The sequence below is a fragment of the Ptychodera flava genome, chromosome 13, assembly GCF_041260155.1.
Source record: "Ptychodera flava strain L36383 chromosome 13, AS_Pfla_20210202, whole genome shotgun sequence".
NCBI classification, from domain to species: domain Eukaryota; kingdom Metazoa; phylum Hemichordata; class Enteropneusta; family Ptychoderidae; genus Ptychodera; species Ptychodera flava.
The window spans coordinates 16384695-16410078 of record NC_091940.1 but is presented as its reverse complement, the minus strand read 5'-3'; the positions used below and the strand labels follow the sequence as shown (position 1 = coordinate 16410078).

The 25384-nt window shown below is 37.8% G+C and overlaps 1 protein-coding gene across 1 annotated transcript; it reads left to right on the top strand.

Annotated features, from left to right (window-relative positions):
- The first annotated feature begins 1972 nt into the window (after positions 1-1972).
- LOC139147587 (N(6)-adenosine-methyltransferase catalytic subunit METTL3-like) lies at positions 1973-24480 on the top strand. The gene is made up of 15 exons (XM_070718720.1): positions 1973-2185; positions 4158-4342; positions 5386-5459; positions 6147-6213; positions 7249-7319; positions 7510-7627; positions 8988-9075; positions 10047-10129; positions 10838-10874; positions 13869-13924; positions 14751-14867; positions 15542-15729; positions 18310-18457; positions 19624-19802; positions 24096-24480. The coding sequence occupies exons 1-15, from the start codon at positions 2071-2073 to the stop codon at positions 24211-24213; spliced, it is 1644 nt and encodes a 547-aa protein (XP_070574821.1). The 5' UTR covers positions 1973-2070; the 3' UTR covers positions 24214-24480.
- Positions 24481-25384: the final 904 nt, after the last annotated feature.

The following is a 25384-nucleotide window of genomic DNA, read 5'->3' as shown; positions in this document are numbered from 1 at the left end:
ACTCGATTAACTGTCGCCTTTACTTCGGACGATGGGATACTAACGATACGCGCAGAAAATCAATTTTCGTTTGAGTTATACATGACAATATCATACATAATCATATGTGTTCAACCAAATGTTAATCGGACGTAATATTCTTGTATTGAATTGGGCAAGAAGTCAGGTGACTCAATTGAATTAAGTGATTCGCTGATTGATTGACAGATTGATTGATTAATTGATTGTTTGAGTTTTGATCTGACTTTGGTCCAAGTTGGTTTGACTTGATGAATCAATCGATTGATTCAGTCATCTATACAAGAAATTTATACGAACTATTGATTATATAATTAATTTACAATTTTGATCACCTTGAGTGTTTTGGTTTTCTCTCGAATGATTTTAATTCTTTTTATTAAATTAATTTCTCACCAGAATTATACAACCACTAATTTCTCACCAGAATTAATAAAAAAAATATACGACCACTAAGCTTATCTCACAGTGTGTGGCTTTGTATGCAAATACGACTGTCCATAGACTATGTCTTTCGCGTTGATAAGGCGATACTACTGTGTCAGCTACTGTGGTTTGTGAAGCTTTCTATGAGCTTGACATAAGCACGACTCCTCCACAAAAGAGGAAAATTACAGAAAATCTTCAACTCTCTCAAATCTGAATGATCATGTTCACTCCGTGCACACATGGGCATTACAGCGTACACCGTACACCATCCGTGTTCCTTAAGGTAGTATGCGCCTCGAAAGTGAAATTCTTTGCCCAAACTTTCCTGAATGAAACAGTCAACCATTCTCTTACCAAATCAACAATGAAAAATCGAGGGGTCACCGTGCAAAGTTTGGTACTAACGAAACAATTTACCCAACATTTTGCGATATTTGAAATTTAAAATGGCCGATCTTCCTGTGTTAACTCTATGGCGGGAAAATTAAATTTTTGATTTTCAAAAATACTAGGCCAGTGAAAGTTTTTCTTTCTCCAAGAGCTTTAAAACGAGCCCCTACAAGTGGTAGATCAGAAAAGAGTTGTAGAAATTCGAGAGTCCGACTAAGCTTATCTGTCCCCGTTTTGAGCGAACGACACTGCTAAAAATGTAAGATTTCAAGCGTTCCAAACGCACTTGTCGGATTTGTGATAACTTTCTGCAAGATTCACCCAGTACGTATTTCGAAATTTCTCATGTAAAGTGAAAGGCCATTCTTTATTACCTGATATGAATTTATTAAGTCAATGATAAATTCAATAGAAAGTTTGAGCACTACATACATCCACTTATGCGAGAACCAAGTATTGAGATGGGCGCCTAATGGCCGACGAGTTGTCGGCGGTGTCCCCGCCAATTATCAATATCACCTGACGCGACACTTCAACCGCAGTCCGCAATAGGTCGCTGTTAATGCTGAGCACTCGCCGTTGCATGACGATATATTGGATCCCTTAAGTTAAAATAAAATGTTTTTACATAAAATGTTTTATCAGAATGGTGCGCCAGATAATTAATGCTCATTGAAAACGTAAAAGAAAGACTGTGAAAGCCAACCTCAAAAACAATACTTGAAAATGTACCCGAATCTCCTTAGGTAAGTAGACCTTACACAGAAGATTAGAAGTGTTTTCGACTGACATTTACATGTAATAGGTATACCAGCTCCCATTCTTGCGATCATCTTATGATAATGATTTCAAATTTCGAAAATTGCTGACTTGAAATAAGCTTACTTCAATGTTGTCGAAATTATAAGCTTACCAACCAATTTTCTTCTAAAATATTTTAAGAAGTTTCACGTATGGCAGTGGAACTTTTTTTAATTGTAATTTTTATCGAACAGAAGTTGATGAACGATTTTTCATAATTCAAGAAAAGATATGGGAACTCCTGTCCCACTAAACTGTGCCCGATGTGCACAACACGACAGCAAAGAGTTGGTGGCAAGTTTGATGCACAGCGAGAAGAGCCTGTTCCCACAATGCAACACTCAACATGTCTGCGCCCTGAGGAAACCTCACTGCATGTAGTCTCTTCCGAAAATAGCCCAATATTTGAGAGTATCTCACATAATTTCCACAATGTCTGACACGTGGAGTGACATTGTTGCCCTCAAGAAGAAACAGGATAGTCTTCGAGAGCGTATGCAGCGGAGAAAACGGGAAAGGCAAGGTCTTGGCGTCTGTTTAGCTACAGGTGAGACTTGGTGATGCATGGCGCTGTGTTAGCTCATCTATTTTTACATCCATGGTTAGCTCGGTCCTACTAATTACTGCCCGTGACTGCCCGTAGCTGCCTGAGGACTGTCCGAGAACTGCCCGAGCACTGCCCGAGGAAAAAGTGGGCCAAATTTCGCCAATTTTAACACTAGGCCAATAGGTTCAGTTTATATCATGCCCAGCCAACCAAAAATATCATTGATTTGGCGTTCACCTGATGTTTCCTCCGGCGGTTTGGAACTCTGAAGACGGCCCGGCTCGAAGGACATCCGCCAGCTTGATAGTGAGATCATACCATTTAGTGCGAGAGGTGGTACAATAACCTCGCCGAGTGCGTACAGCTTGATAGCGTACCACCCCTTGCACTGAATGGTATGATCTCACAATCAAGTATAGGGACGTCTTTCTCCTCGAAAGCCCGGCGTCTTTCGGCTTCTAAAGCCGCTAAAGAAACACCAAATCAATGATATTTTTGGTTAGCCAGGCATAATATAAGTTCAAGCTATTGGCTTAGTGTTAAAATTGGCGAAATTTGGCCTACTTGCTCCTCGGGCAGTCCTCGGGCAGTTCTCGGGCAGTCCTCGGGCAGTCACGGGCAGTAATTAGTAGGACCCGTGTAGCTGCAGTACAGTAGCTCGAGGTTTTGCCTGAGTATTTGGGTCGGACGGCAAAACCAGATCTGCTTTTGCCGACTAATACAAATACCCAGGCAAAACCTCGAGCTACTGTACTGCAGCTAGGCGCTGTGTAGCTGCGGTACTGAAGCTCAAGGTTTTGCTTGGGTATTTGGGTTGGACGGCAACCAACCAGATCTGCTTTTGCCGACTAATACAAATACCCAGGCAAAACCTCGAGCTACAGTACTGTAGCAAGGTACAGTGCTGTACTTTGCCGTCCGACCCACGTACATGATGTACCCAGGCAAAACCTCGAGCTACAAAGTACTGCAGCTAGGTGATGCACGGCGTTGCTGTAGTACAGTAGCTGGAGGTTGTACGTAAAGTACATCAAGATTTGATGTACTGTACGTCAATGCAACTGACGATTCAGTCGAATTCTCAGTCGGTAAAAAATCTGTGAATTGAGTCCGATGCAGCATAGCATACCATCTTTAATGTCAATGGTAGCTGCAAAATTGTAGCTACGGAGAGGCGGTGATTTTTGGTTTTTGCGACTTCGCTCACCAGTAGCGCTACAATGCCGATGGCCCTGGGGAGTATAAAATAAGCGCATCCCACTGGACTAGGCGTGTTGATGTGAAATGCTACATATTTACTGCATTTGGTCGTACCGATTTATCACTACTGAAGTCTAAACGCCATACTCACTTAACCTTGTCGTTTATGGGGTTTGGAATTTGTTCAAAAACGTTGATCGCGGTGAAACATACGTAATATATCTGTGGCACAATAAACAATTTTGTGATAATGTTGGTTTGGTACATGTAGTCCTCAAGGTCTGATATCGAAAATAAAATTCAAGAAAGGGCACTTACTCTTGCTGGGATACACATCAAAATTAATTTAAGATGATGGCTTTTGAATGAAGTGATGAAGGACAAATTGACACCTATGGTGAAATGCATCAGAAGGAAGTGTATTATAGACAAGGGAGTGAAATTGACGGGGAGGAAAGCTTTTATAGTTGTGGCACAAAGTGTCTAGGCCCCAATATTTCCATATAAAGGTTGGATAAATGAGAACATCACAAAGATGACAACCACCCTCCTTTTTGTGGTGATGATACTTAAGATGGGAATTTAAAAAACATATGTAAAATCCTGTAACAGAGACAAGACAGGAAAGATAACTGCTGTAATTAAGATGAAATGGCTGTCGAAATAATGCAAAAAAAATTATCTGCAACCTTGCCCTAATGTAACTAACCTGACCAGACAGTGACCTATAAACTTTGCAGGATAAGGGTTAATTTTGTACTTCTCCTTACAGATGACAACCCAGCACAGACCCATTCAGGACCTCCCTCCAGGAGCAACAGTCCTGTGCCAACCTTCTCAACTTCCGATCTGGTCAAAATTGATCCAGAAGTTGAAAAGCGGTTGCTTGAAGTGTTGTGTGACCATGCCCTCATGTTACCAACAGATTCTCCATCATTGCAGATGACAGTGTCTAAGGTGCAAATGCCTCGACGTTTCTGACATTTACTTATTGCATGTTAATCCTATGCTTCAAAACTTTAACCTGTGGCTATTGCACTAAATGACCATAGGTGACTTTCTTAAGTCAAACCTACTTTTCATAAGTGACTGCACAAATACAATATTACGGTTATCTTTGAAAATAATAGCTTCAGCTATCTGCCTGCTAAATAGACCATTCCAGCAATTTTTCATACAAAGGGGCATCCCTGAGATATATGAGGTTTCAGTGACTCATCATATTGCCCAACAGTTAAGGTATTTATCCTGCAGTTTAAGGTAGTATGCACTTTGAAAGTGAAAACATAACTTTTGCACAAACTTTTCTCCATGATACTCCAAAGCATTCTCTTACCAAATCTAGGATAGAAAGAAGGGGTCACTTTGCAATGTCTGTGACTAGAGAAACAAGTTATCCAACATTCTGTGTAAACTCTATAGGGGAAACACAAAATTTTCGACATTTGAAAATCTAAGATAAAGAAAATATTTCCCACTCCAAGAGCTTTAAAATGAGCCCCCACAAATGGTAGATCAGAGGATTGGAAAAATTCAAGAGTCCGAATATCTACCCCAAGGCACATTCCACCTAAAGTGCAGGAGCTTTAGAATGACCCAGTATCAGCTGTACCCAGCAGGCAATCAGCTGATCAGTAATTTATAACTTATATATAGCACATCTTCCTATTTAGTGTCTCCTCAACAAAATATTTCTTACTTTACATGTACAATACAGGAAAGAATTCCTCAAAATTTAATTTTCTTACTGCTGTATGTATAGATGTTTATATTAAGTATGCCCAGTGATAGTACTCAAAGCCATGGATTTGGACAGAGGTTTGTGATTTTTATTACACTGAAAGTATTGTGTCACAATTAATTTACTTCAGGAAGGTAATTAGGAAGCCAAAATTTTCGTTGACACCATAGAGGAAATCTTATAAGAAGGGTTAGCCTGTATTAGTCACCGACCTATCAGTCTCTAATTTCATTAACTAAGCACTGTTTCACTCTTGTAGGCCTTGAATAAAGAGGTCACTCAAGCCAGTGTCGAGGAAATTTTACGGAAGTTTTCTGCACAAGAGCTTATTGAGTGAGTATTGTACAAATTATATTCTTAGAATAGTTTAGGGTGATATTGCAACAGAGACACTTAAATGGGAAGTTACAAGACTGTGGGTGCACAATAGAGGCATTACTGATGACGCAGTTATTTGCATACACTGGGCAGGAGTTTTTGAATTCTCATAGCATTGCTTTGACAGTATGATAAATTTGAATAGTGATGATGAGCACTTAAGTGACATATGCAAAGGGAGTCAAAAGGTAGTACAGGGAACACATTTTGAAACATATGGGTTCACCAACAAAAAACGGAACATTTTTTCAGTCTATTTTTTACTCAAGTTTAGTCGCTATATGTATATTCACAGATATCATAAACAAGATTCAATGGCAATGAACGCCTGAAACATGGCAAAATCATGGGATTCTGGGACCAAACACGGCACGTCCGTTCTGTAGCATGGCTTTTTTACACTTGCATAGATTCACAATAATCCAGCTTTTACAGGGGAAGTTCCTGTTTAAGTTGACGTGTTTCACACAATTTCTACCAAGTCCTTCCAGTTGCTTTACGTGAGTGGTAACAGTGAGGGTTTGTCAATGTAGACCAGACAAGTATAGGTACATTCTACCGAAAGAGAAACTTGCAGAATAACAGCGTATGGTTGCATTGATGGACGCTTTTGTATGTCCTGACTTCTGATTTCTGCTGCAGGATCAAAGATGGAGGCACCCCAGACGGTCAGGCTTGTGTTATTGTAACATCTGCTGAGGATTCCAAGGTAAGGCACTTTAAATGAATTCTTTGTTTGCCATCCGCGTGCTCATAGGTTTTTTAAAGAAAATGAAGAAAATAAAACACAATTTTAACACTGTTACACATAAAAATATTATTTTTCCAAAGGAAACCAAATAACATTGAGCTTATGTTAATACACTCATGTTTTTTGTCCGTGTTTGTTTTTTTTTCCCCTGGCTGGCCGGTAGGTTTTTCAAAAATCCAAGGACGGCAAACAAAGAATTTTCTTAAAATAGCCTAAAAACAAAAGCAAACAAAAGTAATGATATTACATCATAAAAGAACTCCCATTCCACATGTCCAGAAAAGTCACCAGCACTGCCTTTAAATATTTTTGGATGAGTTTTTTCATGAGAATATCAGGTAGTACGATATGCAGTGTCTCTTTCAATGGTAGAGGTAGTATCTTCTCTATTGTGTTAAATCCCTGAGACTCATTCTATCCTGTGCTTCTCATTTGCAATATAAGTTTATGTTTTTGTAAATTCTTCATATTGTTAAATTATACTATTACAGACAATGAAAAAATTAATGAATGCAACGCAGAGTCTAGTAAATAAAACTTGTACAGACACCAATAATGTCATGGCAAGTGTTGTCTATACACTGGGAGGACATTCCTCTGAATAACCATCTGATTAACTCTTGTCCCTAATAATGCCCAGAGGGCAGTTAGAGCGCCTCCAGTGGTGAAATTCAACAGATATTGGTACTATCAGAGCTGACACTGAGAAGCTACAGTGTTAGTTTACACTGTACCATACAGAAACCAGTGCTTTCATTTCCTACCAAGCAAAGAGGGAGATACTCTCTTGGTCTCATGGAAAGCACACATACCACCTTTTCCTTCATTCTGCTTCCTGTGATTGTTTCCGTAGTTACTGTCTGGTCTGTTTGCTGCTTGTATGACATCGTTATAAAAGCCCACGAGAACATTTGAAAAAAGCTTTCAGCTGATATTGTAATTTTTTTAACGACTTCATTGCTTTTCTGTTTTCACTTTCCTTGCTTTCATCAGTTGACAGCAGTATCCAATCAACTGAATGAGAAAGACAAACCATCAGGGTCCAGAAAAAGGAAACGAGAACAGTAAGTATCTGATCTAGCAGTCACATACACGCTGATGGAAAAAGTGCTCCATCACATACAATTCAATAGGTCTCAGTGATGACAACACTACAAATTATTTCTGTGTACTAAGCCGATTGAGCTTTATCCTGCAATAACCTGTTCACCACCATAGTTTTTCCCAAACTGATTGTCAACAATCTAATTTCAGTGATTCACCGACGAAGGATGAAGCATCAGTGAAGCTGGTAGCCAGACATCCATCAGTGGACGCTGATCCGGATAGCATTGAGAGTCTTCTCTCAATGCCTTCCATCAAGGAGCAAGAGGTAAAGGGTTACTCCGTATTTTATTTCACTCGCCAGTTTCCATGGAAGTTCTCAAAATGATTTATTACATGCCTTGTATATCGAACGTCACGCACTTCATAGGATTCAATGGTAACTCGTCAATGACATCGCAGGCCGCATAATCATCATTGGACTGAAAGTGAACCAGAACTATTTTCAACCTGACAACTTTTGGATGTAAAAATGTTGAAATTTATGTTTTGCATAGGAAATCCGATTTAGGAAAATTTTGCAGAAAAAAATTGATAAACCACATAATTGTAGTTTAAATATATCAATGCGCCATTTGATGATGAAAATCCTTCCACTTTTAACAGATTTTCTTCTAAAGCTGGAAATAAAGCATTTGAATATCATTTGCCTAGAAGCGTAAATATTTTGAGTGAAAACTGTGTAAGAGAGGCATGTAATAAAAACATTATAGCCCAAACAAGGGACTATGCAGCCTCGGGGCAGGAGACCATTTGCCCTCTTACATCGGACAAATGGTCACCTATCCTCGGGCACATAGTCCCAAGTTTGGACTGTAATATATAATGTTGACCAACAACTTGAGAAGTGTTTGAGAAATTCCTCTGTTGATTTCAAAGTAGGTGGAGTCGATAATTGGCAAGGGTGAAATTCTACGGTTGCAGGTTTTGTCAGAAAAATGTTTGGCTGTAGGGGTGATTCTTAAAGCTCCAACTTTACTGTTTATGATATCCAGAACAATTTTTGCAAAAAAATGATGGCATGTTGATGAGTAATGTTGTGAGCGATATTGTTGAGTCGACTTGCCTCAGAGCAAAATTAGCTTTGGCCAAAAAAGAAAAGATTTTGCTCTCATCCTCGCACATGTCAGCCCCAATTTTCACATTTGCTTTAAAAATTGTACATATAAGAAATGGCTGTGTATTACCCACGGTAGAAAATATTAATATGAGAAGGATCACATATGATAGATGACATGTAGGGTCTGTATGGTTCTGATCAGTGAACCTGATTGTTATCATCTTGCCCCATTGTCAGAAGTATTACTGCATGTAAACATTGCTGTTTTGTTGTTTACATGTAGGTAGTTGGATCTTGTGAGCTATAAATAAAACTTGAAAAGAGAGACCATACTACGGCTCTGCACAGTTTTTGATAGAGACCTAGGATGAGAAACACATGTTGAGTTGTTATGGGGCCTTAAGTTGGGATGTGTGTCAAATTTATTGACATTTCAATGTGTTGTACAGTTGTCTGCCTCTGATGCAGGCACTGACAAAGTGTCCCACAAAAGATTACACAGACATCAAGTAGAGACTACCGGTACATGTATGTTTGTAGACACTTTTCGACTTGTGGTCAATTCTAGACAAAGAAGATGGGAGAAGAAATCTTTGATTTGTTGAGTAAGCCAACAGCCAAAGAGCAGTCTGTAGTTGAGAAATTCAAATCACAAGGTAAAGTACATTGAATATCATAAAAGAAAAACTGGAATGAAAAAACTCATTGCATCCTGTTAAGTTTGTTTACGCCTCATAAACGAAAGACTTAAACTTCTGCTCAACTTTTCCTTAAGCAAACTTTCAACCATTCTCTTTCAAGATCAAAACCCTGGTGCTAGAGAAACTAATTACCCTATATTTACCTATACTTGAAATTTGAAATGGCTGCCATCCCTATGTTGTCTCTAATTCCCAATTTTCACAAAACTAAGCCACTGAAAACTTTATTTACTCCATAAGCTTCAAAATGAGCCCCACAAGTCATAGGCCAATGGCATAATGCAAAATTTGAGAGTCAAAATACTTGTGTCCAAGGTGAGTTCTACCTCAACTACCTCACTAAGTATAAACTAAATGAACCTGTTCCATCTGTAAATCAGTGTATGAATTTTCAGGTTATTGTTCATCTGTCATTTCATCATGAAATTAGTTATAGGGCCAGTAGCTGTAACTTTAATGATTTTCTTATTAAATATTTTGTTGTTTTATATGTCAACAGTAAGTTCTTGTTCTACCCCCCAAAAAAATGTTGAAACACCCACTATCAAGCCTCTCAACTCAGTGTGTATATGAGTAACGTGCAGTTATAGTTGACATTTTAATTGCAGTCCGGACTAGAATTCACTCGTCAACTGTAATAATGCAGTCTATACATTAAGCGGCTGATTTGACAAGATAAATACCGTATCTCTGAACCTGCTTTGGGGGAGTGGAACTAGAAACTATAGGTGACATACAATACAAATTTAGTGAAAAAAATCACCAAATGTTATAGCTACTGGCACTTTAAAACCAGTACAGCGTAATGTGTACTGAATGGTATAATTCAAAAGACATGACTTTTAGACCCTAGAAATATACAGAAACATGCCTAAACATATTCATATCACCAGAAATCCCATATATTCCTTTTTTCCCCTTTGTAGGTAACCAGTTGAAAGAATTTTGTCCCCATGGAACCAAAGAGGAATGTATGAAGCTCAATAACATTGATACACCGTGTGATAAGGTAAAATACATCAACTTTTCTACCTCACAATATTTCGTACGTTTTGACCCTGTCACTCCCGTGTCCCTTTGTAGAGATCCAACTTCATAACAGAAAACAATGACATTGGGTCGAACCATTGTGATTTTTAAGACCCATGAGCTTAACTGTTTTCATTACCTCCATGACTTTTGATTTTGCCACCGAACTAAAATACGCAATGTCGAATAGGAATTGTATTTGCTGAGGGATGCATATACAAGTGTTCTTACCAACAGACGAGCACTGCATGTGATAGTTTGGACAAGGTAAACACTCAAATATAGCAGTCTCCCTCCAAAAATGCAAACACTGTGGATGTGGTGCTTCCTTGCAGTAGAATCCTCACACCTACAACATGTTGTCATCCATTGTAGCATATGGGCCTTGAAGCACCCAGCAGTGCCTCAGCCATACCTGTGAAGAATAATTTCCATATTTTGACCGATAAAAAAACCCACTCTGCTCGTCACAAATGCTTTTTGTGATGAAGTGAATCTTGGAGTCTGTAATTTTTGTACAGTGTACAGATCTAAGTTGAATATTGGGCTGTGTGGTAAACCTGATGCACTGTATAAATGATTTATTTTGTTGCACAAACAGTTAGTTCCTACCAAAAATACTTTTAATTGCATACATTTATGTGTAAGTCATTGATCATAAAATGTTAATACTTTTTCTCCTATTTAGCTTCATTTCAGAAGAATTATAAACCAACACACTGACGGTGAGCATTTCTTACTTGTTCTAATATGTGATTTTTTTTGTAGTATTTTCTTTGACCCCATGTGCATATCCAATCCTCAGAATACCATGGAAGTTCAAGTCTGTTTTTGCCTGTAAATGTTAAAGATTATTGAAAAATGTTGAACTGGAACAGCAATAGAGTATAATTTAGGATCAAAGTTCTGGAAACAAACGATGCAGAGAATGGTAATTTGTCTGTAAGATAGAATGATATTCAGGGCCAGATGTTTGGACTCTCAAATTATGGCAGTACTGTTGTGATCTAGTGCCTGTGTGGGTTCATTTTGAAGCTCTTGAAGTTAATGAACTTTTCACCTCCTTATTTTTGTGAACATGACTTATTTTTGTGAACATGTAAATATATTTTCCCACATAGAGGTAACACATAGGAATTGCGGCCATTTTGAATTTCAAATGTTGGGAATTGTTCAGTAGTTTGTTTCTCCAGTCCTAACATTCGCACAGTGACCCCCAGTTTATATTTGTATGAATCCATAAACTTTGTTAACAACAGTGAAAGCCCCCTGTATATTCTAAATTCTGGAATTGACTTCTCTTACTACATTTTCAGATAAAAAGTAGCATTTTTCTAGAGCAAAAACTTTTAACATTGAATACATACATGACCATTGTATTAACCCTTTGAGTGCTGTAATTGTTCCCACCAAAATTTTAGTGCAACATTTTTACCACTTTTTATGAATTTTTTCTGTAATTTTTTGATAATTTTGGACCAAATGGACATTACATTTCATTGGCTACAGTTTGTTATCAAAATTTTGACAAAAATCTGAAAAAAATTGACTGGAATATAAAAATTGACTTTGGCGCTCAAAGGGTCAATAGTGGCTACTTGTAACTTCAACATTTACTCATTTCCTAATGAAGGGTCATTTCCAAAAGAAAACAACAGTGACATCTGAAGTATTAGCCATGAAAAAGTTTCACAAAGTAAGATTCAATCCAACTCGTTAGTCTTAGTTCAGGTGATTGAACGCTATCTCAGGGTGAACAGAACCTTATCCCAGATCTTTGAGTTTACTTCGAGTTATCACCAATACATCAAATGAAAACCACAAAAGAGTTTGGCATATCTCATATTACTTTTGCACAATGTTTTCAAATTTCTGCTCGATGACGCTGTCAAGGGAGAATTTGGTATGAAATTTGACTCGCACTCACCATCAGCAGTTGTAGTTAGAGGGCTTTATTTAATTGCTTTGACGGATGAAAGATTGATGAATTAATTAAAATGTAGAGATATGGAAGTTTATAACTGCTTCACGATATATTTTGATTATTGAAATTGATTCAACAATTATATTAATTTCAAATGCCACAAGGCATTTGAATATTAAATGTCAGTGAAAAGCAATCACTGAACATCTGATTGGTATCCAATTTGGTGTTTTTGTGCTGTGTTTTTCAAAATTGGCGTTTGTAATTTTCCTGCCTGGCTTTCCGGAACTCTAAACAGTCACACTTGTATTGTGAAGCAGAGAGACTGCTCAAAAGCTGTGTGTCTGCATGTCTTACATTAGAAATCTCTGTATATTAATCGCTGAAGAGGTTGGGTGGGGCCTTAAAGATGGAGTACAAGTTTGTCTGTGCGTCTATGGCAATATCTGTGACAAAAAGAGGACAAAATGCTTTGTTGATGTGTACTCATCTTGTGATGCTCATGAATGTGGTAACTTGTCAGCCATATTGTCATGAGTGTATACATGCTTTGGTCCAGCTCTTTTAAAATCACAGTTTGATTTTTGCAAGGCCAATGTGTTTTGCGAGACAATCCAGTTTGGCTGCCTAAAAGCCATTTTCATATTACTTTTTACATGGCAATGTCTTTTAAATGTGATGAAAGGGTAAGAATGGTTCTCTAAAATTTACAAATGCATGCCAATTTATCTACATGCAGTTCCTTATTGGTAGGCAAATAAAGTTAACTGTGTGGAATATTTAAATACTGCAATCAGATCTGCCATTTATTTCAATTTTCTTCAAAGACAGAACAATAACTTAAATTGGCCTCTATGAAATACACCCACTGGCTTCACTCAAAAAGTGTCATTGGGCTTGTGCACACCAAGGATGTTAGAACAGCTGAACTTTCTTTTACAAGGGCCTAATACATGGCTCAGTGTGACTGCGTCATCTAAAACTACACTCTTCCATGCAGATGCTGTTTTATGCTATTTTCTTTGGCAGGGTCACACGTAGAATTTATTGCTGTGATGACACGTGCATTTGTGTCTACAGAGCCAATACGCAATCATGGTAGCTCTATTTGATCACATGGATTTTCACGTGTCCGTGTAAGTTCTTTGTGCTCCCCAAATTCACATGTAAATTTTACATCCACAAATGTAGATCTGGGCACTGTTTTGAAAATGTTCCTGGAATCCCAGTAGCTTCTAGTTTGCCGTATATACCATAGCCATAATACCAAATCAAATGCCCAGCAAAACATACATGCTTTAGGGTAGTGTGCACCTTGAAACTGGAAAACTCAAACCTTTAGCTCAAACTTCCCTCGGGAAACGTTAAGTCATTTTCGCGTAAAATCAGAAAAAAAAAAGATTCAGGGTCACTGTGCAAAACCTTTATGATACAGAAATAAAATTACCTAAAATTTACCACCATTTGAAATTCAAAACGCTATCCATGTGTAAACTCCGTGAGGAAAAATGAAATTTTTGATTTCCAGAAAAATAAGGAGGTGAAAACTTTATTTTATTAAATGAGCTTCAAAATGAACCCCCACAAGTGGTAGATCTAAAAAGTATTGTGAAAGTTTGAGAGTCCAAATTTCTGTCCCCGAGGTGAATTTAACGAAAAAAAATGTTTGATGTGTGAGTGCAGTTTGTGTCTGCCTTACCTTGGCAGATGGGAATATAGCTGTAGTTCTCTATCTGGGGTTTTACTTTGCTGTGTGGCAGTGACCCTCTATTTGTTTATTTGCCGTCATTTGCAGAGTCTCTGGGTGATTGCTCATTTTTGAATACCTGCTTTCACATGGACACTTGCAAGGTATGTGAATTTACTTGAAAATGTTTGCTACTCTTCACAAAGTGGTGACTCAATGATATACTTGAAAACCTGCCAAGCTGATCTCGTGACAACCCTTACCCGTGCGTGCGAAAAGCACAACCACTTAGGCAGTATTTGATTCTCTTGTCATCAGTACACTGCCCAGACCACCAATACTAGCTGGGCAGTCACATCGAAAACACCATTCATTCTTGAAAACATAGAGTGTACGATTGTAATGCAGTTTTGTAAAATGAAACAAACTCCAAACTCATTTTAGTTGTTGAACATTTTGAACTCAATTTCAGTATTTGGAAAGTGAATTCACCGATGTTGTTTAATACACGTTAGAACGGACACAGATCAACAATCTGCTGTGGCCATGGACCCTGGTGTTCTGGTATTTACAGGAGCTGCATTATCAGTGAAATGAACTGCTAAAGTACTTTCAATCTTGTTCTACGACTGTACGAGTCATATAGCCATATGGCTATTCGAGGTATTCCTCCATCTACTGTAAGGGCCGTTAGCCTTGACTTTCGATAATTTTTTCACTCTTTTTATTTTTAATGTTAACTGCAGTTTCTAGTCCTCCTCTGAAACACATGTTGCGATATACAGTATTCAACCTGTCAACCCATTCTGTACATCGGTATCAAAGTGCATTGCTATCATTAACAACTGAATTCTGATCAAGACTAGCATTCAAATGTAAACAATAACAGTGCATTTTACAGGAATAGATGCAGCATTAACAAGCTAAATAGCTGGTCTTTCAACATCCTTTAAGGAGTATTGCAATAATTTCTGTTCCGCTCATTTCCAGTACGTTCACTATGAGATCGATTCTCAAAGGACGGGTCCGACACAGCCAAGCAGGACGGACCAGACAGAAAGAGGAATGGGATCAGAAGATAAAAAAGTTATTCTGTATCCACCACAGGTCAGTCTTATTGATTGCTGGGGGGCATTGGATAGTTGCCTTGAGTGAAAATAGGGACCCTGCTGTTTGCATCGTGAAATGTTGTGGATTTTGTCAGAGACTAGGCTTGTATGTAGGACTAAGATGATGACAAAATTGGCAATGATGAAATATTTTTACATATATTCATGTATTTTTGTATTCGTTTATTTATCTATGTATTTATTTACTTTATTGTTTATTTTATGATTTATTTATTTATTTATTTTTTTTATTTAATAATTAATCAGCAAGGCCCTTTCTGGCACCTAATTACAGATGGGGAAAGGAAATGAAGAGGTTACTTTCACATCAAATTTAAACCCTTATCCGGAAAAGTTCATATTCAAAATCAGGTCAAGCTGCTTAAAAACCAGTGAGGCATAACATAGATAATGTAAACATGATTTTTAACAGACAAAATCTGCTATAACATGGCATGCCAAGTAGGTGAAAATACATCTAGGTTTTAGTTCCATAGTGCTTTCTTACAGACTTTGAAAGACGGGAGCGAAAGACAAGTCAGGATAATGGTTGAAGTCTAAGTTATATCCTTCATTGCAGCATATTGAAAAGAACATTACCATACTAGTCCTAACTTTATCTTTCGTTTCCGAAAATTGATTTCTTTTCTTTCTGTTCTTTTCAATTGACAGTGGATACAGTGTGATCTGCGATCACTGAACATGCAAGTGCTGGGGAAATTTGCCGTGATAATGGCTGACCCACCATGGGACATTCACATGGAATTACCCTACGGAACTATGCAGGATGATGAAATGAGACGGCTTGATGTGCCAAGCCTACAAGACGATGGATTCATATTCCTGTGGGTGACCGGAAGGTAAGTCTTCCATGCTTTTGAATTTCCATGATAGCAAGTATAATAGAATTTCCACACCCTAGTGAGCCATGATGAAATGTCTAACGCTAGTCTTGTAATATCACAACAGTTTGAGAATTTCTGTTTTCAAGTTGGCTGGAGGCAAATGAAAAACAGAAAGTCCCAAAAGAGTAAACTTTCTAATAACAACTTATTAGAATATTGGATTGCGTTTTAGTCCCCACGGACACCGTCCGGGGGGACTTATAGGTTTGGTCATGTCTGTGCGTCCGTGCGTGCGTGCGTGCGTCAGTGCGTCCGTGCGTCTGTCCGTTCACGCAGATATCTCAGAGATGCCTGGAGCGATTTCATTCAAACTTAGTACAAGGATTACTTCATATGTCATACAGATGCACGTTGATTTGTTTTGTGATACGATCCAATATGGCTGCCAGGCAGCCATTTTATTACGATTTTTTCATGTACAGAGCCATTACTCAGGCATGTTTCGACCGATTTTATTCAAAGTTGGTACAAGGACATTGACCTATGTCAGACATGTGCTCTTCAATTTGTTTTGTGATACAATCCAATATGGCTGCCAGGCGGCCATTTTATTACGATTTTTTCATGTACAGAGCCATTACTCAGGCATGTTTCGACCGATTTTATTCAAAGTTGGTACAAGGACATTGACCTATGTCAGACATGTGCACTTCAATTTGTTTTGTGATACAATCCAATATGGCTGCCAGGCGGCCATTTTATTACGATTTTTTCATGTACAGAGCCATAACGCAGGCATGTTTCAACTGATTTTATTCAAACTTGGTACAAGGACATTGACCAATGTCATAGATATGCATGTCAATTTTTTTGTGATACGATCCAATATGGCCGCCGTGCGGCCATTTTGTTACGATTTTTTCATGTACAGAGCCATAACTCAGGCATATCTCAACCGATTTTATTCAAACTTGGTACAAGGACATTGACCAATGTCATAGTTATGCACATAAATTTGTTTTGTGATACGATCCAATATGGTTGCCGTGCGGCCATTTTGTTATGATTTTTTCATGTACAGAGCCATAACTCAGGCATATCTCAACCGATTTTATTCAAACTTGGTACAAGGACATTGACCTACGTCATACATATGCACATTGATTTGTTTTGTGATATGATCCAATATGGCCGCCGTGTGGCCATTTTATTACGTTTTTTCATGTCAAGAACCATAACTCTGACATCTATCAAGCGAATTTATTCAAAGTTGGTACAAGGAGATTGACCAATGTCATACATATGCACTTTAATTTGTTTTGTGATACAATCCAATATGGCTGCTGTGCGGCCATTTGTTATGATTTTTTCATGTACAAAGCCATAACTCAGGCATATCTCAACCGATTTGATTCAAAGTTGGTACAAGGACATTGACCTATGTCATACATATGCACATTGATTTGTTTTGTGATACGATCCAATATGGCCGCCATGTGGCCATTTTATTACGATTTTTTCATGTCCTGAACTACAACTCAGACATGTATCAAGCGAATTTATTCAAAAGTATTTTTATCACAGACCTAATGAAGAGGACTCTATCCTCTCTTAGGACCTGTAATCAAAGTACCCATTAACAAGTGGGGACTGTGTCATCAACGATGACTTGTTTCTCATGTGCCTTCAGTTTTGAGAAATCTCAGTTTCTTATCTAATTGCAGCAGAAATACCATTTTCATGAATGGCCTTTCTGTGATTGTGATTTTTCATAGAGAAAAATTGTAGCTCCTCATTTCCACATTCATCAGTCTCAAACAATGTCCGAAACAAGTTCATCCTGCTTTTCTCAGGGTTGCCTTTCTCATATACCGCTACAAGCAACCATCTTGAAATCAAACTTAAGTCATTGAATCAGAATACAATGTAGACCTACTGTATTACATTTCATTAGAATTTGAAAGCGGTTTACAAGTGCATTTTCTTATCAAATTGTATATAAATATATAAAAAAATTTTTATTTACTCTTGTAATCTAGCTAAAATCTCCAGAAAGATGTTTAGGAAATGCAATAAACATCACCGTTGCCAGAGATCATGGATGATGTTTGACATGTTTCAGTACACTGAACGCTTTGAAATTCAAAATCTATTTCCCTGACTATCATCTGACTCTAAATAGGGTACTCTTTGTTGTTTCTCGTAAGGTAGTCCTTTATGACCCACGATATCTACTGTCACATTGAAAGTCCAACTTGCAAAACGACAATTTTTACAATTTTCACAATATTTTTTTTCAATTTTGTCTACTCCTGAGACATGATGATAGAGCTTGTAACTCACATGAAGATTTTCAACTGATACAACGTATTAGTGAGACAGGCATTCTCAGCTAGCAGATCAGTTAGATCACTGAAAAAGTTCTGTGGCAGATCTAGAGATGTGGTATCAAAATCTAACTTTCATGTTTCTCAAATTATAAGTGATGGTATTCCAGTCTTTGACTCTCAACAGTGATTTGGTTGCTTTGCCGATTGCACTCTGCGAGGAAAGAACTGCAAAACTGCACAGGACCATTTCTCATTCTCCTTTCAGGGCCATGGAGCTGGGAAGAGAGTGTCTGAAGTTGTGGGGTTACCGACGGTGCGATGAGCTGATTTGGGTGAAGACAAACCAACTTCAGAGGTTGATCCGAACCGGTAGAACTGGCCATTGGTTGAACCATGGTAAAGAACACTGCCTGGTAAGCATTGAAAGGACCAGTAACTGTAGCTTTTCATGATTATTCCTACTGTTGTTGTTTTGTATACCAACTGCAAGTTCTTTTTCTACCTGCTAAAACATTTTGAAACACCTACTATTCAGTTCATCAATATAGCGTCTCTATGTGTAAAATTTATGTTGTTTACATTTTAATTTTGGCCCGTACTTAATTCACTCATCAGCTATAAGAATGCAGTTTAATATGCATGTACAAGCTGAACTGAGAAACTGAATATTGTGTATCACAACCTGCTGTAGGGAGTCGAACAGTAAACCTACCTGACATTGAAAATGAGAACATTGAAAATTCGCCAAAAATTATAGTTACAGTGCTGTCCCTTGAGCAATGCCATCTTAACACAGTCTGATATGTCAATGAAAACTGACATCTGAACTGACAGAATCGACTAGCTTTGGCCTGTTTTGGTATTATCGGAAAGGTTCTTTGAGCCATTTCAAAGCAAGACTTTGAGAGAACAAAATAAATTATAGTCCTATGTAATGCCCAGACCCCAGGGGTACTCCCACAGAGAGATGTAGGGGTATCTGCCACCCTAATGGGTCAAAGTGACCCCTAGTGGGTCACTTTTTCACGGAAAAATTGGAAACGTGGATTGACTTTTCAACAGAAAGGGTTGGATGAATAAAATAGAAAATGTTCTGATGCTTTTTGAAAACCTTCACATGTAAAAGATATAAAGATATAAAATGACCACAAGATAATCTTTAAATGTTGACAAGAATCTCAAACTATACGTTGATTTTTAGAGTATACACAGGTTTCAAAACACCAGTGAATCCTTGGAGAGGATGCCAGTGGTGTCCTATGCAACATATTCAGTTTTACATAATGTGAATTACCAACGGGTTTGCATTCATTCGTACGTATGCTGTAGCATACATTATGAGTCATGGTATCAAATTGTAACAGATGAGGATCATCTGTACAGATAGACATGCAATTATTTTTTGCACAGAAATACCCCAGTACACACATTCAGTACAGACGTATCAACACAGCATCTACGTATACACACACTCTCCACGTGCAGACCAATGCATGTATGCACACTTATTCATTGTGTAATCCATGCACAGTCTCACCCAGTAATTCCCAATTCACTTTTCTCTCTCCTCAATCCTTAGGTTGGCGTCAAAGGAAACCCGAAGAACTACAATCGTGGCCTTGACTGTGATGTTATAGTGGCTGAAGTGAGAGAGACCAGTCACAAACCGGATGAAATTTATGGCCTGATAGAAAGACTGTCGCCGGGCACCAGAAAAATTGAATTGTTTGGACGGCCGCATAATGTACAACCCAATTGGTAAGATTGACCCATTCAACAATGTACATGGCTACAGTGTATGACTGAATTTAGTGTTTCATTCTAGAGTAGTTCAGTATCTTTTTAGTAAGACTATATATATATATATATATATATATATATATATATATATATATATATATATATATATATATATATATATATATATATATATGTATTTATTTATTTATTTATTTCACGCACTTGCGTCACCAAAAAAATTTTGTGTTCAATTTTTTGAAATGTCCATACTCTGGTAATATAATGATACATTGCCTTCATGGGGCAATTACGTTCTTCAGAGCATTAGTGCAGGGACAGCAAATTAATCGAGGTTAGAAATTGAAACCAGAGAAGTTTTATGTGCAAATACACTATTCTAATTGAACAAAGTAAACATTGTAAGAGCAAAGTGAAAGCTGATTGCAAGTGCCTAATACAACAATTTGAGAACTATCTCCTCTTGCTCGCTGGTTCTCCTTTCTGCTTTCCTCACAGCAAAAATCACCTCTTTCCCCTTTCCCCATCACCTTAGCTCCTCACTACCTTCCCCCTACCAAATGATGTTGACTTCTCTCCCCTGTCCTCTATTCATCCCCAGCCACTTAAAAATCAAATTTGTTGATATGATCAGGTAACTGTGATGCATTCAATAGGCAGTGAACATCTGAAAATGACAGATAATTATGAAAAATGTGATGTATGAATCCCTCATCAAAAATGATATCTATGACTTCCCTCAAAAAACTTGTCCACCAACAAAAGCAACCTTTCCAACACTCTGGGGCTTTGCTCACCCAAGTAAACCGTAGAAGACAAAAGTGAAATTTTCCCCACTCCCTAAAACACTGTGCCTTTTGAGAAACTGGCTGTGAATGCTTTTTATGTGAACAGCTTCATTTGCAGCATATATCTGAAAGCGGTGATTCTGGAAGCTTTTCTAGTTTCTGGTAAATTATGGTAGTATTAACAGCAGCCTATTTATTACACAGACTTGCAGTGCTTTCTTTCACTGTAAGGTAGTATGGGCCTTAAAAGTGAAAGACTTTAACTTTTGCTCATACCTTTCTCAATGAAACTTTCAACCATTACCATTTCCAAATCAGAAATAAAAATCAGGGGTCATAAAATTTGGTAAAAGTGAAACAAATTACCTTACATTAACGATATTTGACGTTTAAAATGGCCACAATCCCTGTGTTAATTTATCGGAAAAATAAAATTTTTGATTTTTGAAAAGTTATGATAGTGAAAAGTTTTTTTTACATCCAAGAGCTTTAAAATGATCTCCCACAAGTGGTAGATCAGAAAAGAAAATTGTAAAACTTTGAGAGTCTGAATATCTGTCCCCCAGGCACATACTACCTTTGCTGCATGATTGTGCAAAGTGTGCAAACCATTGTCTACCCAGTAAAAGTCACCCAAAGCACAGAAATGACACATTGATGCATAGACACTGAAGACAAACTGAACATAGCAAGCAATAGTATCTATCCATGTATGTAATGGTGACAGAAGTTTAGTAACTGTCAAGTTTCTGTTGTATCTAGTTAGGGTGACCGTATTGTTTTTTTTGTTTTTCATCTCCAGAGGAATACTCTGGCAGGGTGGGCGGGCGAAATAAAAAAAAGAAGTACAAAAAAATACTATTTGTTTCAGTTCAATGTTCTTTCCATTCAGTCTCTACAATTTTTAAGTACAAAAAACGTGTATTTGTTTCAGTTCAATGTTCTGTCTGTTCAGTCACTGCAATTTCTTGTCTTTCAGTTCAGTGTTCTGTGCTCTCTCTGTCCTTTCAGTCTGAGTCGCTGCAATCTCACAATTTGATGATGGTGGTGCTGTTGCTAGGATGATCGCCTCAGAGGCGGCGCAAATGATAAAGTTTTTTTATTTTCATGTCGGAGCTGAAATTTACGGTTGGTCGGGGGATGAGAAACACGAAAATTAAAAATGTCGCCCGTACCCCACTCCCTCAGTAAAGACAAAATATTTGCCTTTCATTCTACTTGTAATGGCATATCACATTGAGTATACACAGACAAAAGAACAGCCAATAATGTACCAGTGGTGTGGTCTGCATGGACACTAGTGCAATGTCATGTTCATGTCTTGATGGTGGTTAAGTTTGAAAGCAGAACTTAAAACATTGTATCTATGATGGAATTATGGTCAGTTGCAGCTTTCGCGCTGTTAAGGCACATCAAAGTGATCCTCTCAATGGCAATGAAGCGTTAAAAAATACCGCCCTCTAAAGTTTCAATTCTGCCCTCTGATTTTGATGAATGGGGTACAAATTGCCCCTTTCCATGAACGTGCAGAGTAAAAACCGGGCGTGATATGTCTGATGTCTATGATACGGCTCAGAGTACCAAGTACCTCTTGACTTTGCGTATCAACTTTAAAATTGTTCTGTACATGTCCCCGACAAAACCTCACGGCGTCGAATCTGTTTGAATGGTATATGAAAATCTGACGCAAGCAGTGCTATTGTCCCACTGAGTGTGGACGATCCAACTTTCCTCGAACAATCAGTTGATCGAGATTGGCTTTGTATATCACGTACCTATGCATCAATTGATATGACAGGACGGGTCATTAAAGTCACATGACTACGCATACCACAAAGGTTCTCTGAAGAATATCTTCAGGGTAGTCATTAAACTCTGAATGGAGAGTTGTGTTTACCTCTACTTGTTTTGTAAAACCTAACATTGATGCGTCATAAAGCATCTTATTTTTAACACAGTAATGTCTGCCCTCCAAACCAAATCTCATTTCGTAAAAGAAGAATTATTTTAATGGCATGAAAAAGTTGCATGTTTTTTAAGACTTTTGTTTGCCACATGGTAAGAGTATACGACAATCTAACACAATTAGTGGCGTATAAGCCAAATTGAGCATCAAACACACCTAAGGTATTGATAAACAAGCTACAAGTGTGCGTTTCATTTGACACAAGCATCTAGCAGCAATTTGCGAGCTTGCGGGTAGTTTGTCACCCTGGTCTTTGACTGATGGCAACAACAAGAACGCCAAAGAAAGTCCTTTGAAATGTCAAACCGAAGACTTGCTCTTGCCCTTATGTCGCAGCAGTAGCTGTATTTTCTTATGATTCATTTTCACTGTTTTAGTTTTTAATGTCACTTTCTCTTGTTTTACTTGCCAAATCGTGTTGAGATACACAGTATTCAGCTTGACACTTAGTGGTATCGTTTAAATTAATTGCTAATTTGCCTACATACTGAATTTTTGGTGTTAGGGTGAATGTATAGGAGCACTGCATCTAATTTTATGAAATATGGTACAGGTGATAATCTGTCACTGTTATGATAGGATGCAAAAATGTTTAGCAGTAGCAACATCCTGTCGATAAATTACTACCGGTAATTGAGTTTAATATTTAATGATCTGTTGTTATTAGGGTGGCAGCCCAGATTGGCTTTATGTTTTCACCACCATTTTATGGGCCTCTAAACAGAGAAAGAATGTTTTTAATGAGTGATCTATATCCTGAATGACTGCACTAAATCTGATGATACTTGCTGCAGATGTTTATCATACAAAAATTTGACAGTCAAGAAAGGCATTTAACGGTATCAATAGCTAATTATGGGAAGTTTTTTCTGTACTGAACATCAGGACATTTTTGCTCATATCTGGACTTCTGACTTTTTATGTCAAGAGCCATTACTCGGACATGCCTGAACCAGTTTCTTGCAGACTAGTTTGATTTTGACCTTTCAAGAACCAGTTCAACTTTGTAAAAAAGGACATTATCCCATGCAATTCATACTCCTGTCTACTTGTTCACAATCCAATCCAATTTGGGCATCAGTTAAAGACAGGACTTTGGCACCCTCGTTTACTTTTTCATGCCTATCATATCGGCTTCAATTTAGGTACTTCCACTGACAAAGTCCCAATTACAAGCGGGGACTATGTCATTGCCAATTACTTCTTAGCATCTAGTAAAAGGATCTGTGTGAAAAGAGACGACAGAAAGGTGGTCACATGCTTAACCCTTTGAGTGTTGTAATTTTTCTCACCAAAATTATGGTGACACATTTTACTAATTTTTATGAATTTTTGTGTAATTCTTTTGAAAATTTTGGACCAGGTGGACAGTATTTATTGTAAACTCCAGTTTTGGTCAAAATTTTGGGAAAAATCATAACAAAATGTTTGGACTTGACAAAAATTGTCCGGGATATATTTTTATGAAGGCAACAAAAATTGACATTGATAACCAAAATCTCTATTTACACATTTATGTTGTCTTTTCTTTCTGGACAGGATCACGCTGGGAAATCAGCTGGACGGAGTTCATCTTCTTGATCCGGAAGTTGTGGAGCGATTCAAGAAAAACTATCCGGACGGCAACATTATGAAACCCATTAACAAGCCATCATGAGAAGACCTCCCAACGTGAGACACTGCATACAGAACAGTGATAATCGGAATCAGTATACCAAGTTGTATCCTGTCTGTGTGGAAATTCATCCACCCAAACTGCCATTGTGTCAGTGGTATATACTTAGATGGGACTTCAGTATGTTCTGAATTCAGCCCTTTTTGCCCATGCCAGTCAAATAAAGTACACTCACCCCTTTGTAGTCAATAAAAATATGTGGTCATCAGAAATATTTTCTTTTGGAATAAAAGATATATTTAGTGTTGATTGAGACTGCACTAGACTTTGTTGAGTCAGATCCTACCAGCTCCATTAGAAGCACTAGCCTAGCCTGCCCTCAGCCACAATCTGCAAAAGAGACAAAATTTTGTAAATTCTCCCAAAAGATCAGTCTGGTGCTGTGTATCAATATCTTGCTGATGAAAGCAAAGAAAGTGCGTGGATGGTTGAAATTTTCTGAGTCATTTCTAATGCAGCTTAATTTCTATAACAGTATGCTGTACAGTATATTAAATCAGTTTGTCGTATCAGAGTGTCAAGTACACCTGTAAGTCGTTCTGATTGGCCCAAAGCTTACGCTGGCAATGTTGACAATAGAAATATACCAGTGGTAAATCTGGCCCCTGAACTAGCATACAACATTAATCCCAAAAGAAAGAGTGCTTACATTACAGGGAAGATTTGCTTTTGTAAGATGATGGAAAACAAGGAGAATATTTTACGGTGTGTCTGCAGAACCTTTGTAAAGCGATTCTCCAGAGTTCTTACCATCTTGTCATCTGCTGTGCAGGCATAGCGCTGTATTTATAATGTTCGGTCCCAGACTCTGAATTTTTATGTAGCCATGCTTGCTCAATTTCAAAATCTGCTATTTTCTTTTCTGGTATTCAAACTATCGAAGAAACCTCTTTTTATATAAACAGATATCCTGATAAAAAAAATGATAAAAAGTTGCCACATGCAAGTATACACTTGATTTGGGTACAATTCTCCTTATATAACAATAGCTGCAATGTCATCCGTTTTACCCAGATCTTGTTTATTATCTGCCTACAATGGGGGTTGGTTTGGATAAATCTATACTCACCCGGTTGTGAAATTTTCTGTCTTAAAAGCTTTAGCCAGTGGATCTGCTCATCCCCTTGATATAGTGGAACACTTCCACCAGCAT